Below are 19,524 nucleotides of genomic sequence, written 5' to 3'. Positions count from 1 at the left end.
TAGACCTTGTGCAGCTTGTCAAGCAGGTAAACAAGTGGGAGGAGCGCATCACGGCAAGAACGTGATGACCACGTCAAGACCCCTGGAGCTGCTGCATATGGACCTCTTCGGACCTGTCGCCTATCTGAGCATAGGAGGGAGTAAGTATGGTTTAGTTATTGTTGATGATTTTTCCCGCTTCACTTGGGTGTTCTTTTTGCAGGATAAGTCTGAAACCCAAGGGACCCTCAAGCGTTTCCTCAGGAGAGCTCAAAATGAGTTTGAGCTCAAGATGAAGAAGATAAGGAGCGACAACGGGTCCGAATTCAAGAACCTTCAAGTGGAGGAATTTCTTGAGGAGGAAGGGATCAAGCACGAGTTCTCCGCTCCCTACACACCACAGCAAAATGGTGTGGTAGAGAGGAAGAACAGGACGCTAATCGATATGGCGAGGACAATGCTTGGAGAATTCAAGACCCCCGAGTGTTTTTGGTCGGAAGCTGTGAACACGGCTTGCCACGCCATCAACAAGGTCTATCTTCATCGCCTCCTCAAGAAGACTTCGTATGAGCTACTAACCGGTAACAAACCCAATGTATCTTACTTTCGTGTATTTGGGAGCAAGTGCTACATTCTAGTGAAGAAAGGTAGAAATTCTAAGTTTGCTCCCAAAGCTGTAGAAGGGTTTTTGTTAGGTTATGACTCAAATACAAAGGCGTATAGAGTCTTCAACAAATCATCGGGTTTGGTTGAAGTCTCTAGCGACGTTGTATTTGATGAGACTAATGGCTCTCCAAGAGAGCAAGTTGTTGATCATGATGATGTAGATGAAGAAGATGTTCCGACGGCCGCTATACGAACCATGGCGATTGGAGAAGTACGGCCACAGGAACAAGATGAACAAGATCAACCTTCTTCCTCAACTATGGTGCAACCCCCAACCGAAGATGACATACAGGTACCTCAAGTGGAGGCGCTTGATCAAGGGGGAGCACAAGATGATCAAGTGATGGAGGAAGAAGTGCAACCGGGACCTCCAACCCAAGTTCGAGCGATGATTCAAAGGGATCATCCCGTTGATCAAATTCTGGGTGACATTAGCAAGGGAGTAACTACTCGATCTCGATTAGTTAATTTTTGTGAGCATTACTCCTTTGTCTCTTCTATTGAGCCTTTCAGGGTAGAGGAGGCTTTGCTAGATCCGGACTGGGTGTTGGCCATGCAGGAGGAGCTTAACAACTTCAAGCGCAATGAAGTTTGGACACTGGTGCCTCGTCCGAAGCAAAATGTTGTGGGAACCAAGTGGGTGTTCCGCAACAAACAGGACGAGCACGGGGTGGTGACGAGGAACAAGGCTCGACTTGTGGCAAAAGGTTATGCCCAAGTCGCAGGTTTGGACTTTGAGGAGACTTTCGCTCCTGTGGCTAGGCTAGAGTCAATTCGTATCTTGCTAGCATATGCCGCTCACCATTCTTTCAGGTTGTACCAAATGGATGTGAAGAGCGCTTTCCTCAACGGGCCAATCAAGGAGGAGGTGTACGTGGAGCAACCCCCTGGCTTCGAGGATGAACGGTACCCCGACCACGTGTGTAAGCTCTCTAAGGCGCTCTATGGACTTAAGCAAGCCCCAAGAGCATGGTATGAATGCCTTAGAGACTTTTTAATTGCTAATGCTTTCAAGGTTGGGAAAGCCGATCCAACTCTTTTCACTAAGACATGTGATGGTGATTTGTTTGTGTGCCAAATTTATGTCGATGACATAATATTTGGTTCTACTAACCAAAAGTCTTGTGAAGAGTTTAGCAGGGTGATGACGCAGAAATTCGAGATGTCGATGATGGGCGAGTTGAACTACTTCCTTGGGTTTCAAGTGAAGCAACTCAAGGACGGCACCTTCATCTCCCAAACGAAGTACACGCAAGATCTGCTAAAGCGGTTTGGGATGAAGGACGCCAAGCCCGCAAAGACTCCGATGGGGACCGACGGACACACCGACCTCAACAAAGGAGGTAAGTCCGTTGATCAAAAAGCATACCGGTCAATGATAGGTTCTTTGCTTTACTTATGTGCTAGTAGACCGGATATTATGCTTAGCGTATGCATGTGTGCTAGATTTCAATCCGATCCTAAGGAGTGTCACTTAGTGGCGGTGAAGCGAATTCTTAGATATTTGATCGCTACGCCTTGCTTCGGGCTCTGGTATTCAAAGGGGTCTACCTTTGACTTAGTTGTATACTCAGACTCCGACTATGCCGGATGTAAGGTCGATAGGAAGAGTACATCGGGGACGTGCCAATTCCTAGGAAGGTCCCTGGTGTCATGGAACTCTAAGAAACAAACCTCCGTTGCTCTATCCACCGCTGAGGCCGAGTACGTTGCCGCAGGTCAGTGTTGCGCGCAACTACTTTGGATGAGGCAAACCCTCCGGGACTTTGGCTACAGTCTGAGCAAAGTCCCACTCCTATGTGACAATGAGAGTGCTATCCGCATGGCGGACAATCCTGTTGAACACAGCCGCACAAAGCACATAGACATCCGGCATCACTTTTTGAGAGACCATCAGCAAAAGGGAGATATCGAAGTGTTTCATGTTAGCACCGAGATCCAGCTAGCCGATATCTTCACTAAGCCTCTAGATGAGAAGACCTTTTGCAGGCTGCGTAGTGAGCTAAATGTCATAGATTCGCGGAACCTGGATTGAATTGTAGCATACATGTACTTATGCTTTTGATCATGTTCCTTTTTGCATTTTGTTGCTTATTATGGTGCTCAAGTTGTACAAACACTCCCTGGACCTCACAAGTCCGTTGCAAAGTGATGCACATGTTTAGGGGGAGATGTGTTACAACTTGACCCTTTGAGACTAACCATGTGCTTGAGTTTGATGATTTAGTCTCGAAGGAGGATTGAAAGGGAAAAGGTGGACTTGGACCATGAAAGACTTCCACTGCACTCCGATGAGAGGGTAACTAATTCCAAGTTCATCTCATGCAATCTTATTGCCTTTGTATTCTTATTGAAGATCTTGGTGAGGCAATGGGGTTAGAAGGCCAAGATTGATCCCGTTTTGGTGCTTGATGCCAAAGGGGGAGAAAATAAAGGCCAAAGTGATAAATGGATCAGCTACCACTTGAGAGATTTTGAAAATAGTAGAATAGAGTTTTTGTTTTGTCAAAAGCTTTTATTGTCTCTTATTGTCTCTATTGTCAAAAATTGGCTTCTTGTGGGGAGAAGTGTGAAATAGGGGGAGTTTTTTTGAAATCTTTGATAATCTCTTTTGAAATGACTCTCTTTATGCTTCAACATGTGTGTTTGACATAGAGATAGAGATTTGAGTTTAATTTGCAAAACCAAACCAAGTGGTGGCAAAGGATGATCCATATATGCCAAAATTGAATCAAAACCAATTTGAGTTTTTATTTGAAGTGATTTTGCACTTGTCCTATCTGCTTTATGTTGTGTTGGCATAAATCACCAAAAAGGGGGAGATTGAAAGGGAAATGTGCCCTTGGGCCATTTCTAAGTATTTTGGCGATTGAGTGTCAACACAAGTGCTTATATGAGAATCAATGCCTATGGTTGAACAAAGTGCAAATCTACAACAAAGGTATGTTTCTAAGTCTTAGTACATTGGTTTTGTGTACTAATATATTTGTCTAAGTGTTAGAAACAGATAGAAGAAGAGAAGAGAAGACTTGGCTGTATACAGCCAAGGGGCTGTTTCGGTCTGGGGCACCGGACTGTCCGGTGGTGCACCGGACAGTGTCCGGTGCGCCAGGCTCCCTCGGCCGAAGAGGCCGCTCTCGGGAATTTGCTGACGGCGTACGGCTAAAATTCACCGGACTGTCCGGTGTGCACCGGACTGTCCGGTGAGCCAACGGTCGGCCAGGGCCAACGGTCGGCCGCGCGATCAGCGCGGGACACGTGGCCGGGCCAACGGTCGGAAGGGGGCACCGGACTGTCCGGTGCGCCAACGGCTCCCGCATCTGCAACGGTCGACTACGCCAAACAAGGAAAGGAATCGGGCACCGGACACTGTCCGGTGCGCCCGACGACAGAAGGCAGAGATGGCCTTCCAGATTTGTTTTCAACGGCTCCTAGCTGCCTTGGGGCTATAAAAGGGACCCCTAGGCGCATGGAGGATGACACCAAGCAACTCTTGAGCATTGTTGATCATCCACACTAAGTTCTTGCGCATCCGTTTGTGATTCTAAGTGATTCGAGCTCCGTTCTTGTGAGAAACTGTGAGATAGTCTTTGAGCTCGAATCTTGGCCGTGTGTGTGCGCGTTTCGCTGTGGATTTGTGTGTGTTGCTTCCCTCCCTTACTCCGTGTTTCTTTGTGAATCTTAAGTGTAAGGGCGAGAGACTCCAATTTGTGGAGATTCCTCGCAAGTGGGATAAAGATAAGCAAGGCAAAACACCGTGGTATTCAAGTGGGTCTTTGGACCGCTTGAGAGGGGTTGATTGCAACCCTCGTCCGTTGGGACGCCACAACGTGGAAGTAGGCAAGTTTTGTACTTGGCCGAACCACGGGATAAATCTCTGTGTCTTCTCTGTGATTGTCGTGCAAGATCTTTCCTTTAGCCACTTGGCAATTATTGTGCTAACCCTTAACAAGTTTTTGTGGCTATAAGTTAAGGTTTTTACAGGATCACCTATTCACCCCCCCCTCTAGGTGCTCTCAGGTGCCATCATTACTTGTTTACCGGGGCGAGCCAGATGGGACGCCGGTCTTGTTTCCCGTAGCCTGAGCTAGCTAGGGGTAGGATAATGATGTACCCCCCTATAGCATGGTCGGACCGAGCCCAAGGTCGGGCGAGGCGGTGACTCCTCCGAGGTCGAGGCTGAGTCCGAGCCCTGGGGTCAGGCGAGGCGGAGACCGTCTTCCGAGGTCGAGGTTGAGTCCGAGCCCTGGGGTCGGGCGAGGCGGAGACCGTCTTCCGAGGTCGAGGTTGAGTCCGAGCCCTAGGGTCGGGCGAGGCAGAGCATCCTATGGCGCCCGAGGCTGGACTTGGCTGCTGTCACTCTGTCAGCCTCACCCTGGCGGGTGGCACAACAGTCGGAGCGGGGCATGCGGCGCTGTTTTCCTGTCAGGTCAGTCAGTGGAGGGGCGAAGTGACTGCAGTCACTTCGGCCCTGTCGACTGAGGAACGTGTGTCAGGATAGGGTGTCAGACGATCCTTGCATTGAATGCTCCTGCGATACGATCGGTTGGCGAGGCGATCTGGCCAAGGTTGCTTCAATGCGAAGCCTGCCCGAGCTGGGCCTCGGACGAGTCGAAGGTGCGCCCGTTGCTTGAGGAGGCCCTCGGGCGAGGCGTGAATCCGCCTGGTTCTAGTGTTCCTGCCCGAGTCTGGGCTCGGGTGAGGCGAGATCGTGTCCCTTGAGTGGACGGAGCCTTGACCTGAATTGCACCCATCAGGCCTTTGCAGCTTGTGCTGATGGTGGTTACCAGCCGAGTTTAGGAGTCTTGGAGGTACCCCTAATTATGGTCCCCGACAAAAACGACATGGCGAGAGATGACAATGCGTTGGGTGAGGAGGTCAAGGCAGTGGTACCCTTTGTGGTTAGGGGAGAAACCAAGGAAAAGACAACGAGAAGGGCAAGGAGACAGCTTGTGGGGAGCGATGGCAGAGGTATTGGGATAGCAGGCACAACCAAATACGCGAATATGGTCATAGGAGGGGGCAGTGTCATATAGGGCAAAGTGAGATGGGTAGAAGGTGACTCACTGCCTTCGAGGGAAGGCGGTTGAGGAGATGAGTAGAAGTGTTCAGGGCCTCTGCCCAATAGGTGGCAGAGAGAGACACTTGAAAAGGGAGTGAAAGTAGCCTAGAGGGGGTGAATAGGCTAAACCTAAAAATTATCACCATAAACTCTAAGATAATGTCAAATCAATAGTTCAACTAGTGCAGGCCAGTTCAACAGCTATAGAGGCGAGTTGAACCACTCTGAACCAGTCTAACGGCTAGAGTAAATCTAGGCTTCGAACTACGTGGAAATATAGTGAGAGATTCCTTTAGAAGAGGAACACAATGGATAAACTAAGTGTGGATGGTGAGAAATACAAGAGTGAATCCACCACGAGATCCACATGAAGAACAACTCTATATGCCTATCATGCCAACTATAAAACACAACCACAGATCCAGGCAAGACTACAAGACACAAGATTTATCCCGAGTTTCAACCACACCACAAAGGTGTCCTACTTCCTATTGAGGAGCCCACAAAGGGTCAGGTCTTTTCCAACCCTAATCCTCCACAACCCGACCACAAAGGTCAAGGGAAATCTTTTCTCAAATATGCTCACAAGAGCATGTGATACAAACTTCTTGGGGGTCATCCACAACTTTGGAGACTCCCAAACAACCTTAATCCATCAAGGAACTCGAAGGTTCCAATAACAACAAGTTCGCACAAGAGGTGTTTGCAACAAGCTCAAAAGATGAGAAAGAGGGGGGAGAGGAAAACCAAATTCGAAGGTCACAAGCACAAACCTCACACCAAAGTTGCTTCTTCAATCAATCGATTTAAGAGCTAGATCGGGTGTGTGAGAGAGAGGGAGAGTGTTCTGTCTCAAGTTAGGTGAGAAATAAGTGTGGGAAGTGACCAGGGTAAATGAGGAGAGAGGTTTGAGGGGGTATTTATAGAGTCTCCTCAAAAAAATCTGTTGGGCAAGACTTTTCTGCGCATGGCTAGTTGAACCGCCCCTAACCCCCAGTTGAACTGGTTTTGACCTAGTTCAAAACGGGTAGTTTGACTGTGGTCAAATGGTCCAGGACCGGTTGAACCGCCCCTCGGGTCGGTTCAACCGTATGGTGGTCAGAATAACATTCAGTCTGCCAGTCAGACTGGCAGACATGATGTCAAAGTGGTCAGCTGACCCTAACACCTATTGAACCGCCTATGGGGCCAGTTCAACTGGTATTGACTAGAGAGGTTTGGAGAGAAAACCCAAATTGAACTAGCCTTGAGGCAGGTTCAACTGGTTTTGACTAGAGAGTTTCACAGAGGAAGTCAAGTTGAGCTGTCCCGAGGAAAAGCTCAACTCAGCTGAAGTCAAGTTCAACTGTTCTAGAGAAAAGCTCAACTCAGCTCAAGTTAAGTTCAACTGTCCTAAAGACATGTTCAACTCAGCTGAAGTCAAGTTGAACTTTTCTAAAAGAAAGTTCAACTGCTTCTTAACACGAAGAACCTCCGTCTCTCAAACCTAACATAAGTCAAACTCATAGAGTGTACAAAGAATTTGGTTTTAAAAATAGCTTTTGAATTAGAGGCTTAAGCAATAGAAACACCATTACCTATGCAAAAACTACCAAGGAAGAAATAAATCATGTGACTCAAGAAATATAGAAAGTTTTACACGATCGTCGCGTGGAATCTTTTCAAGGCACCACTTGATGTATTTCGTTTGACCTAGATACTTCCTTTTTCCTTTCTCAATTAAAGTGATTACTCCTTTTATCTTTACTGAAACTGAATATACAGTAGGAGCAAACTTTGTTAGAAACCTTATTTGTTTTTTCATTTAATCACCAAAACCCTAAATTAGGGTTGATTGCACTTACAAGGAGATGAGTATGGTGGCCTAGCAGACAAGCATACACAGACCCTCAAAATGTCTCCTACTATAGGAAATGTCAAAACTACTGGTGAGCTTGGTCATGACGTCGGGTCCTGGATGGTCGAGACGACGATGCCAAGTGGTGGTGGAGGAGGAGGAGGCCATGACAGACGGGGATGATGCGCTAGTGGAGGAGAATGACTGGAGCATGTAGTGGGGCCCCGAGCTGTCACATCGGGCGAGAAGGGTCCTGGTGGCTAGATCCTTCACGGATAAGCCAAACAGGTCAAACTCAATAGAATAAGAATTGTCGGTGGTAAACCGATGAACAAAAAGAAGGTTATGAGTAATATGGGGAGCTACGAGAATGTTATTGAGATAGAACGGACCTAGGAGAACCGAGACACCTACTGAGGTGACCAGGAGAGTGGAGCCATTCCCAATGACAATGGAGGAGGGATGGGAGGGATGTGTGAGATGGGAGCGAGATAACGTGCCCGCAGTAGAGGTGGTGTGGTAGGAGGTGCCAGAGTTAACCATCCAGTTAGAGGGGGTAGTGTCATCGCCATGGTGCTAAAGGCAGTGGCGAGGGACCAGGTGAAAGGGAAATGTGCCATTGGGTCATTTCTAGTTGTTTTAGTGATTAAATACTCCACACACCACTTTGAACTAACACTCCTTCGAGCATGAGCACAGGTGTATACACAACAAATTGAGGAGATCAAGTCCAAAAGAACACAAACATAGACCCCCAAAATATGCAACTTTGTGGAAAATGGTATAAGTGTGAGGTTTGCACTTTTAAATATGATGCATAGGTCATTACAATGTTTCTAGCACGTGTGTTTGGGCTCTAATACTTATTGCACTTTTTGGGCTTGAGTTTGGGCATATTGCAAATCTTTTTTAAAAGAGGTGAAAAAGATATGGTTCTACCACTTAGTCAATTATTTTAGTTGTTAACTATGTTAGGGAACCTCTCGAAAAAAGTCAAGAAGAAATGGAGTTTGGCTCAAAAGAGCCAAACATGGCCCAGTCTAGGCTGCATCGGACAGTCCTATGTGCACCAGATAGTCTAGTGCCCGACCTGGTCAACTGGCCACTCTCAGCTTTTTACCGGGCTTGCTAGGTAAAAATCACTAGATAGTCCGGTGTGCCAGACGGTCAACGGCTCTCTAGGCAGTGCAACGGTCGGCTCGCCGGCCATGTTAGCACGCCAACGGTCGGTCGGGGTCACCAAACAGTCCAGTCTGCCACCGAACAGTCCTGTGCCCACCTGAAAAGGAAGGCGACCAATTACTTGATCTAGTGGCCATTGCAGCTGAGGTTGTCCGGTGTGCACAGGACAATCCGGTGCACCCGCGGACAGAAGGCAATCTTCAGTTTCCAAATGAAGGAGCAATTGCTCCTTGGCCCCTTGGGGTGAAAAAAGAGGCCACTAGGCGCCTCTACCAGAACACCAAGCATTCCAAGAGCACAATACAACTCCGAGACTCCACGGCAACGCCTTCGAAGTATTTGAGAGAGATTTGAGCACGTTTCTGAGCTGTCATTCTGTCGTTTTGTTCTTGCGCTCTCTTCTTTGCTTGTGTGCGTGTTATTGCTGCGATTGTGCTCTTGTGTGTGTGTTCTTACTCCCTCCCTTACTCTGGTTTTGATTGTGATCGTTTGTGTAAGGCGTGAGAGACTCCAACTTGTGGAGATTCCTCACAAACAGGACCAAGATCATTTTACGCTAGAGTGATGGGGGAACTTGATATGTTTTCCTCTATGAGCCACTTCCTCGTCATGGTAGGGAGAATCTCGAATCTGAATCTCCCATCTATGCAATGAAGTTCTCCCTCCAACAATTGTCTGGGGTGAAACATGTGCTTCCCGTCACACGACCCTCGTTGGCCCTTCTTCCTAGAACGATTTGGCCAGATAGGGGAAGTCGCACTATGACTCCCTTTATCCGTCAATGGGTTTCAGAAGGGAGGCCAACAAGGGCTACGCCTTCGTCAACCTCATCACGTCAGAGATGGCCTACTCGCTATGGGGGGCCACCACACTCATCGGTTGGTTTTCAAGGGCAGTGCCAAGACCTGCGTCGCCCCCTACGTCGGCCTACTATGGGACTTTGTGGCGCTAGACCCAACTCGTCGACCACAGCACAAGCCCATGACATTCGGGGTTTGCTGTGTCGGCCAGCAGACCGAGCTCCATGGCATTCAGGGTAGCCGTTGATGGCCACCATCAAGCTTTTCCTTCGACTATCGCCAAAGCAGAATGGGTTGTTACTTACCCTTTGAATCTAAGGGTAGGCAGTGCTCGAACAGTATAGGTCAGCCCCATAGCTCTTATCTGAAAGAAAGCATGAGAATGTACTCTTCCTTTGTAATAGGATAGCATTTATCTGTGGCCCAACCGGTAAGGCCCGACCCTCGTAAGCCCGACCGCTAGCGCCACCTGTGGACCAACCCGGTGAGGGCCGCCCTTATAAACCCGGTCTCATGTGTTTACAACATCGATTTCATGTATCTAGTTATAAAGAAAGAATATGTTCTCATCCATCGATTCCTTTTCCTATTTACAAATGTTGTTTTTCGCGACCCCTTCTGTGGGTCCATACTTCTGTTGTAATAATGAAATCAAAATCATGTACCTAGCCTTGCACCTGGTTTTGGACCCGACTTGATGATGAATGAGGGTTGAATTACTAGAAACTTGGTCTAAGGGAAAAGTCTACATTCTCAAGGGTGGTCCGGAACTGGGTAGCCGCTTAGCCTAGTCCTATATCGTAAGCATACACCTTCCATCGCCCTAGAATAGCTAACTTAGTACTTTCTGGACCAGATACCTAGAAGTCCGAACCTCGTTCTAATTCAAGGGTTGGTCCTAAAACGGTGGTTCTGCAAGACTCAGATGCATGATTCGATGGATTGAATACAATAAAGTAGGGGTCACGAGGGTGTGTTGCTATACACCGACAAATACCTAGGTCAACAATTTCTAGGTAGCAAGCCATTCTAGCAATCCAATATGAAAAGTTAGTGCCATCAAAGTGAGGTGGACTAGAGATATGCATTCTCCCCTCTCTAAATAATGTTGGCTCAATGGTAGTAAAGCCCAAAAGGTCCAAATTGAGCCACTAGCTCTAATACCACTTGTTAGGGCACTTGGTGCCTAAGAGGATGGTGAATTAGGCAATCTATTTTATAAACTAAGGCCTCTATTTTCTCCTAGTCAAAACCTATGTAATAAATAAATATCTTATGCACAACTATGGTTTTGACTAAGTGTTATTAGCTCTATTGCAAACAATTACGCAACCTATGTTCCAACCTTCAACTAGATTATTAACTAAGCTAGAAAGGTAAAACACACAACCAATATATATAATAAAAATATAGAAGCTTAAGCCAGATAGAGATACAAACTCCCATTGATGATTCCAATATTTTTATCCAGTATTGAGAAGAGCATAATCTTCCTCCTAGTCCTTTTCGGATCCCGTTAAATGATGCCCACATGAGGGCCAATCTCCTAGTCGAGTAATTGTATGAATAGCCCCAGGCCTTCCTTGCACATAACTAGGTCTATGGTATAGCCTCTCCAAAATGCTCCTCACTATCTTTACTATCAAGTTTCTGGCCAAAACACCATGAAACTTGTTTCCTATAGTACACAGTGGCGACCACTCCACAAACGCAATTGGTGTAATCTCACAAGACGACAAGCACCTTTGGTACACTATTACATTGGTGCATGCAAGAACCAAGAGGTAAGAGGTGTTCTAACTTCAATCAAACACTAGGCCTAAACCTCGAGTAATTGATATAAGTAGGGTCTAACTAACCTAAGCACTTACACCAAGGTTGTGGCTAGCAGATCACGCATATCACCGTGCAAAACATTGTTTTACACTACAAACTACATTGTTTACATAGTAAAGTTTGAAATAGGAGATGAGATTAGTAAGGTTGCTAAGGCTATCTCTAGCAGCTTACCCATCCCCATACCCATATTTAAACTCCACTCTGTGAACAGTATAGTCTACAGTGCAGAACAATGCAAAATAGTGCTTTTGGGTAAACTTTGGATAGACTGCTACAGACGGCCTAAAGATAGCCTAACCACTGAGTGATTCTTGGAGCACTCGAGAGTCTGTAGCTAATAGAGATGAGACTCGACTCTCTTGATGTTCCTCATCTTCCACACCCCTCAAATGATTAGTTGGGGTCCTATTTATAACCCCTAAGGAGAGGTACAGTCGTTGCACCTTCAATAGCCAACTCTACGCCTCGTCAGGCCATCCGACAAGTACACCATCAGTCCATAGTGCTAGGGTTTGATGCCTCTTCTATAGTGTTAGTACTATGTCAGTACTAGTCGTTGCCGACCACTGAGGTTGTACTTTGTGGCATATAGTCCAATGCCTACCGTTAGACTAGTCTCATGCCCCCAATTTCTTCTTTGGGGCCTCTATGTCCACCATCGAACTCCACCTCAATGTCCAACGATCTCATGTAGAGACGATTTGATGCTCCTCGTGTGTGTGAACAATAAGACCGTATGATCCTATGCCTTTCCACTGCTAGTTCAATGCCTCGGTCTAAGGCTCTTGCTCTTCTGATGGCTAAGGTTAGCTATGGCCGTATGGTCTGGCGCTCCCTCAGGATAGTCTGACGCCTTCTAAAAACCTTCTTCTATTTGTTTCTTCATGATCTTCGTGTTCGGTTTGATTCTATCTTGTATCTTGGACTTTCGCATAGTCTTATAAGTTTTTTAACATGTGTTGCAATATCTTACTTGAGGTGTTGATAATCCATATCACCATTTTGTCTCAATCCAAGTCCACTTGTGCATCCTTTAAACTATATCCAAAAAGAGTAGAAATAATATTAGTCAAAATGGTTATGTTGATCATCAAACATTAAAAACTTACTGGGCCTTAGTCCATTTTTTTCTTATAGGAACTCAATACATATAGGAATCAGACTTTGTATCATTGTAATACGAGTTGTTCTAACTCGTATGAGCTTAGATCATGGGTCTAGGTCACATATGAGATACCTACATGTTGGAATCATACTCCGCATCCGCCATTGCTAGACATGAGTTGATTACAGATAATGAATTTAGATCATATACGAGACACCATGGGTGTGAGTATGGGATAGAAGAAACTCTTTGTTGTCCACATAGTTAGAAAGAGGATGATAAAAAATAGATTATTCTTGTATTTTTAATATTCAATATATTTATTTGACCAAACTTATAAAAAATTAATTAGAACAGTTTTAGATATTGATTTATTTAAGGGACAGAAGAGTTGTATTCTGCAAAGCGGAGCAAAGGGCTTGAGAGTGGTTGTGGACTCTTCCCACGCTGACCAAGACAACAGAAAACATTGTACACGTCTATAAAAACCTGCTCATGTATTCCAACAATGAGCAACGAGGCATATATTGGCAAAACAAAAATGGCACTCTATTCTTCTATGCGTGCACATTTGGCGCTACTACTTTGCTTCTGCGTGCTTTTATCGGGAGTAAATGGAGGATCTCGCAAGGTAAGCATGCCTGCTAATAGTTCAGTATCGTATGTTATAGCTTAAATAAGGCTTCTTAAATCCAAAATTCTACCCATCTATGTTTTGTAGACTTATATTGTATATCTAGGCGACGTGAAACATGAGCACCCGAACGATGTAATCGCTTCGCACCATGACATGCTCACCGCTGTTCTTGGAAGGTACTTTCTAGTTCCTATTTGTCATGGGCATCATAGGGAGCGAGAGGCAACAGCCAGGCTGGGATAAGGCTAGAGAACAAGATTGAGATGAGCTAGGATAAGGCTAGAGAATAAGATTGAGATGAGAGAATTGTGGAGAGTTGGTTAGCAGCAGATAAGTCCAAGAAAGTAGGAGTTAGTTGAGAGTTTGTAGGAGAAGTTGGTTAGCCATAGGGCTATTTATAAGCCACATGGCAACAGGGAATAAATCAAGCAAAGATCATTATCAAACCAATCTCTCTCCCTTGCAATGACCCTCTCAAGCGCCTAGGGCTGCTACCCTAGAACCAAGCCTGCGGCAGAGGGGTATAACCTCGCCGGAGAAGACAGCTATCCCCATGGACCGAAGGTCCATGACACCTGGTATCAGCTCCAGGTTATCCTCACCACCACCAGCCGCCCATCCCTCACCACCACCAGCCGCCGCGCCATTTGCCGCCGCAACGCCCTCCCACCCGCCCTCTCCAACTCTAGATGCATTCACTCGGCTCGAAGAGAAGTGGGATCAATTCGTTGTGATGTTCCACCGCTACAAGGAGAAGACAGAGAAGGAACTCCAAGCAGCGGTGCGGCTTCAGGCGGCAGCGCGAGGGTTCCTGGCACGCCGCCAGGTACAGTCCCTTCGTGGGGAGAAGCACCTTGCTGTGGCCTCCAGGGCCACCCCATGGCCGTCATCACATGAGCAGGCCGTGGTGCGCCTGCAAGCCGCAGTGCGCGGCTTCCTTGTTAGGCGGGCGGTGCGGAAGCTGCACTTGCTGATCAGCTCATCGCTGCACCAACTCGCAGCCTGCGCGCCCAACCACCAGGTCTCGTCTATACTTTTTGAATCCCCTGCAGAAGTCAAGATCTGGGTATGCAATCCCCCTGCACGGCCAAAGAGGGTCGTCTCCTTCATTCGGGCAACTGCCTTGGTGCTGGACAGACCCAACATAAGAACGGGCCGGTTCCTCCTTCACCTTTCATCCAACGTGAAGTCCGCAGTTCAGCTCTTTCCTTGGGATCCAGGAGGACAGGAGGACATAGCTACAGTTCAAATTTATATTTTAGTTCCACAATTATTTTGTATTTTCGTCTTAAATAATAAAGGTAAGCCGAGATGTAAAAGGCTTAACCTTAAGTCGTGTCAGGTAAGTCTATGGCAGCTCGAGGACGAGCTGGTCCTCAAGGGAGGGGGAGATGTCATGGGCATCATAGGGAGCGAGAGGCAACAGCCAGGCTGGGATAAGGCTAGAGAACAAGATTGAGATGAGCTAGGATAAGGCTAGAGAATAAGATTGAGATGAGAGAATTGTGGAGAGTTGGTTAGCAGCAGATAAGTCCAAGAAAGTAGGAGTTAGTTGAGAGTTTGTAGGAGAAGTTGGTTAGCCATAGGGCTATTTATAAGCCACATGGCAACAGGGAATAAATCAAGCAAAGATCATTATCAAACCAATCTCTCTCCCTTGCAATGACCCTCTCAAGCGCCTAGGGCTGCTACCCTAGAACCAAGCCTGCGGCAGAGGGGTATAACCTCGCCGGAGAAGACAGCTATCCCCATGGACCGAAGGTCCATGACACTATTTGACCCCTATGGATCACCAATTTCCTTTTACTTGCTAAATTCTGTCGATTGGTCGATGAACTATATTTAGTTCTCCATTATTTACTGTCATAGATTTACATAGGTATTAGGTGATTTTTTACTCGCTAAGAGATCGAATGTTGTATATCCATGGAACTCCTGAACTTTCAGCAAGGAAGATACTCTGGACTCCATCATCCACAACTACAAGCATGGCTTCTCGGGCTTCGCAGCACTGCTTACTGAAGAGCAAGCTAAGCAGCTTGCAGGTCAGGTGTTTCCGTTCCGTCTGTAGACTCGCTCAACAAGACCTTGCAGGAGCTATAGCCGCACAAACTAACCGCGCCTTTCTGCCGTCGCTAACCCAACAGAGTTTCCAAAAGTCATCAGTGTGGAACCAAGCAGAAGTTACACGACGACGACCACTCGAAGCTGGGATTTTCTTGGTCTGAACTACCAAATGCCCAGTGAGCTTCTCCATAGAAGCAACTACGGGGAGGACATAATCATCGGGGTTATTGACACCGGTTAGTAACCTATGTTAGTGTATAAAATTGGTTAAGGTTTAGACATAGGTAGTACTTGAAACAAATCTCTGTCAGACATTATATGAATTTGGTTAATGGTCCTGGCTTGTCCTTATATATCCTGCTATATGATGGGTGCATTAGGTATCTGGCCAGAGTCAAGGAGCTTCAGCGACGAAGGGTACGGGCCTGTACCGTCACGGTGGAAAGGCGTGTGCCAAGTCGGAGAGGGCTGGGGCAGCAACAACTGCAGCCGCAAGATCATCGGCGCGCGCTTCTACAGCGCGGGCGTGGCCGAGGAAGATCTTGAGATCGACTACCTGTCGCCTCGGGGCGCCAGCGGCCACGGCACACACACGGCGTCCACCGCGGCAGGGTCCGTCGTGGAGGCGGTCAGCTTCTACGGCCTTGCCGCGGGCACGGCACGCGGCGGCGCGCCCAGGGCCCGCATCGCGGTGTACAAGGCCTTATGGGGCCGTGGGGCTGGCACGGGCAATACCGCCACTTTGCTCGCGGCCATCGACGACGCCATCCACGACGGGGTAGACGTCCTGTCACTCTCCCTCGTCGGCGTTGAGAACACATTCGGCGCCCTGCACGCCGTCCAGAAGGGGATCGCCGTCGTGTACGCCGCGGGGAACTCTGGGCCGGCGTCGCAGACAGTCCGGAACACTGCTCCCTGGGTCCTCACCGTGGCGGCGAGCCAGATTGATCGTTCGTTCCCGACCACTGTAACGCTGGGAAACAAGCAACAGATCGTGGTACGAAACCGGAACCGAACAGATGACCGCATGTGGCTTCATAATACCTATTGCTGATCTTGAGCAAAACCTGCTAATTTTGCAGGGTCAATCCCTGTACTACTATGGGAAGAACTCGACGGGAAGCAGTTTCAAACCTCTTGTACATGGAGGCTTGTATGATCATTCCCTTGCTGCTTAATTTGCGTGCAGATTTACGAAGCTGATCAGTCACGCCCTGTTTCTGTGTTGTAGATGCACCGCCGACTCTTTGAACGGCACGGAAGTGAGAGGCCGAGTTGTGCTCTGTGCATCCGACATTGAATCACCGCTTGCGCCTTTCCTAGACGCGTTAACAAACGTCCTGGACGCCGGGGCCTCTGGTCTTATCTTTGGTGAATACACCAAGCATATAATCGATGCCACAGCTGATTGTAGAGGCATTGCATGTGTTCTTGTGGACTCGACCACCGCCCTTCAAATCGACAGATACATGTCGGATGCAAGGTGAATTGCATTCTTCTCGACCTTCCCGATGAGTTAACTGTTACTCGTACAACTCTGACTTCTCTAGTTTAAGCAGCTCTCCTGTGGCCATGATCGAACCAGCGCGCACCATTACTGGTAAGGAGGCACTGGCCCCAACCATCGCAGAACTTTCCTCAAGAGGTCCATCCATCGAGTACCCTGAAGTAATCAAGGTACCTAGACAAGAAAGCTTAGCTTTCACGAGCTACCGAACCATATCACTGTCATCTCACTGCAGTCTTTGCTTCCTTAACAGCCTGACATCGCAGCACCTGGAGCCAGCATCTTAGCAGCGGTGAAAGATGCATATGGATTTAAATCAGGGACATCGATGGCAACACCACACGTGTCAGGCATCGTAGCACTGCTGAAAGCATTGCACCCAAATTGGTCCCCGGCTGCACTGAAATCAGCCATCATGACAACAGGTAACTAGTTCATGCCAACCAGAATAATTCAGAACACTAGAGTTCTAACTTCTAATCCATGTGAAGCTTGTCTGATGATCTGACCTAACACCTTTTTTGCATGGCTGAAGCATCTGTAACTGATGAACGTGGAATGCCAATACTGGCACAGGGATTGCCCAGAAAGATCGCTGACCCGTTCGACTACGGAGCAGGGCACATAAACCCGAACAGGGCAGCTGATCCTGGTCTCATTTACGACATTGAACCTAATGACTACAACAAGTTCTTCAGGTGCAGCTTCAGGAAACCCATACAGCGATGCAACGCGACAACGTTGCCTGGGTATCACTTGAACCTGCCATCCATCTCCATTCCAGATCTGAGGCGGCCGATCATTGTATCGAGAACAGTCACAAATGTAGGCGAGGCTGATGCAGTCTACCACGCTGCAATAGAGAGCCCAGCTGGAGTCAAGATCGATGTTGAGCCGTCTGTTCTTGTGTTCAACGCGACAAACAAAGTTGCCACGTTTCAGGTGAACTTATCGCCTCTCTGGAGGTTACAAGGGGACTACACGTTTGGTAGCCTTACTTGGTACAACGGCCCAAAGACGGTGCGGATTCCAATAGCAGTCCGAATGACAGTTTATGATTTCTATGCAGATGTTGCATAAATATGTTGAAACATAGAGGATGTATTGTTGGGTTATTTTCGTTTCTGAAGGGAATAAAGAAGTGTTTTTAGAAAATTTCACTGTCGTTTTAGTTGTTTTTTTTGTTTTCTTTATTAAATGTAGCCAAACAACATCACTATTGCATGGGCAAAACCTACTTGTGCAAAATATACAACTAGTGAAGTGTCTGTGCGTTGCTATGGAGACCATATAAACATGTGTGTTTTATTCACTAGTAGAAAAAGGCTCAACGCCTGCGGGACGATATATTTTTACAGACGGATCTGGTTATCCACCGACTGTGCTATTTTTAGTGGCGGTTTCTTAAGAAAACCGTCAATATAAATCGTATTTTAGAGGCGGTTCCTTAAGAAAACCGCCAGTAGAAATCCATGATTTTTAGTCGCGGCTTTCTTAAGGAACCGCCTGTAGAAATCGATTTCTAGTGGCGGTTTTCTTAAGAAACCGCCACTAGAAATCATTTTTATCCTTAATTTTTCGAGTTTTTCAAACGACCTCGTATGACAAAACCACCAAAATAAAAGTTGTAGATCTCTAAAAGTTATGAAACTTTGTAGTTGGCAACTTTTTTATTTGAACTCATTTCGGTTCTCAAAACTTGAATCTAAGTATGTCAAATTTAAAATTCAAATTTTGCAAACTAACTCGGATGAAAAAAGTGTCAAAATAAAAGTTGTAGAACTTCAAAAGTTATTTAACTTTGTAGTTGACAACTTTTTTATTTGAATTCGTTTAGGGTCTCAAATAAGCAATTTACACTCAAATGGTTGTAATATGTGGACAAAACAACTACAAACTAGACACAAATCATGTTATAGACGGAGTGGTAGTGGAGGGTACGCGCGAAGATGAGATTAGCGGTTCGATTACTAACAACCGCTGCGCGAAAAATACCGCGACTTGTGACTTAATAAAATAAATTTTTTTACTATTTTTAAAATCTGTTTTATGTTTCCTGGAAACGATTTGCACTGGCGGTTTTATTACGTCGACCGCCAGTGAAAATCGATTTTCACTGGCGGTTTTATTACGCCGACTGCCAGTGAAAATCGATTTTCACTGGCTTCATTGGCGGTCTTCAGTTACCCGCCTGTAAAAATGATGATTTTTACTGGCCCCTAGCAGTGGCGGTTACGATAAACGTCACTAAAAATAGGTTTACGACCGCCACTATAGAGCTTCTCTGTACTAGTGATTTAAGAAGGATGAATAATATTCCAAACACATTTTATAGTTGCGAGGAAATGATGGATATTCGAATATATTTATAGTTACCATAATGATAATATTTAGAGAATATATAACAATCAGAGTATAGAATATATTGATATTTTAATGAGATGTTCCGATATGAAGAACAGATTACATCACATCTTCATTAAAGATGAATAGATAATAGCAAATATTATCTAAATTATTGGTACAGAGATATCTATGATGTAAGAACTTTGTAAACAATGATTTTGGCTAGCATGAAAGTTGAATCAACACTTCCAACCTTTCCTCATGAAGCAAATATTTTAGCATAAATATATGTCAGACAGTTAAACCACGTTCATTTCATTGGTTGGAGTTCAGTTTTTGTTTCTGCGACCCTGAACTCATGGCTAATGTATTTGGAAAATATCTACAGTTCTGCACACTAAAATGTACGCTTGCGTGAACATTGACAGCAAAAGGAGAATATGCTACCATGTCATTCAAAGCATAACAGGTGGACATAAAACCAAATGAAAGCTCTA

General features: G+C 46.3%; 1 protein-coding gene across 1 annotated transcript; it reads left to right on the top strand.

Moving 5' to 3' along the window:
• The first annotated feature begins 12,978 nt into the window (after positions 1-12,978).
• LOC103651119 (subtilisin-like protease SBT3.5) lies at positions 12,979-17,991 on the top strand. The gene is made up of 10 exons (XM_008676718.4): positions 12,979-13,101; positions 13,192-13,283; positions 15,055-15,152; positions 15,255-15,410; positions 15,555-16,171; positions 16,257-16,327; positions 16,406-16,657; positions 16,734-16,851; positions 16,935-17,106; positions 17,217-17,991. Exons 1-10 carry the CDS (start codon positions 12,979-12,981, stop codon positions 17,759-17,761), a joined length of 2,244 nt encoding a protein of 747 aa, XP_008674940.2. The 3' UTR covers positions 17,762-17,991.
• The last annotated feature ends 1,533 nt before the right edge of the window (positions 17,992-19,524 follow it).

The sequence above is a fragment of the Zea mays genome, chromosome 3 (genome assembly GCF_902167145.1).
Source record: "Zea mays cultivar B73 chromosome 3, Zm-B73-REFERENCE-NAM-5.0, whole genome shotgun sequence".
In the NCBI taxonomy this organism is placed as follows: Eukaryota; Viridiplantae; Streptophyta; class Magnoliopsida; order Poales; family Poaceae; genus Zea; species Zea mays.
The sequence above is the reverse complement of the archived record's forward strand: the minus strand, read 5'-3'. Positions and strand labels throughout refer to the sequence as shown.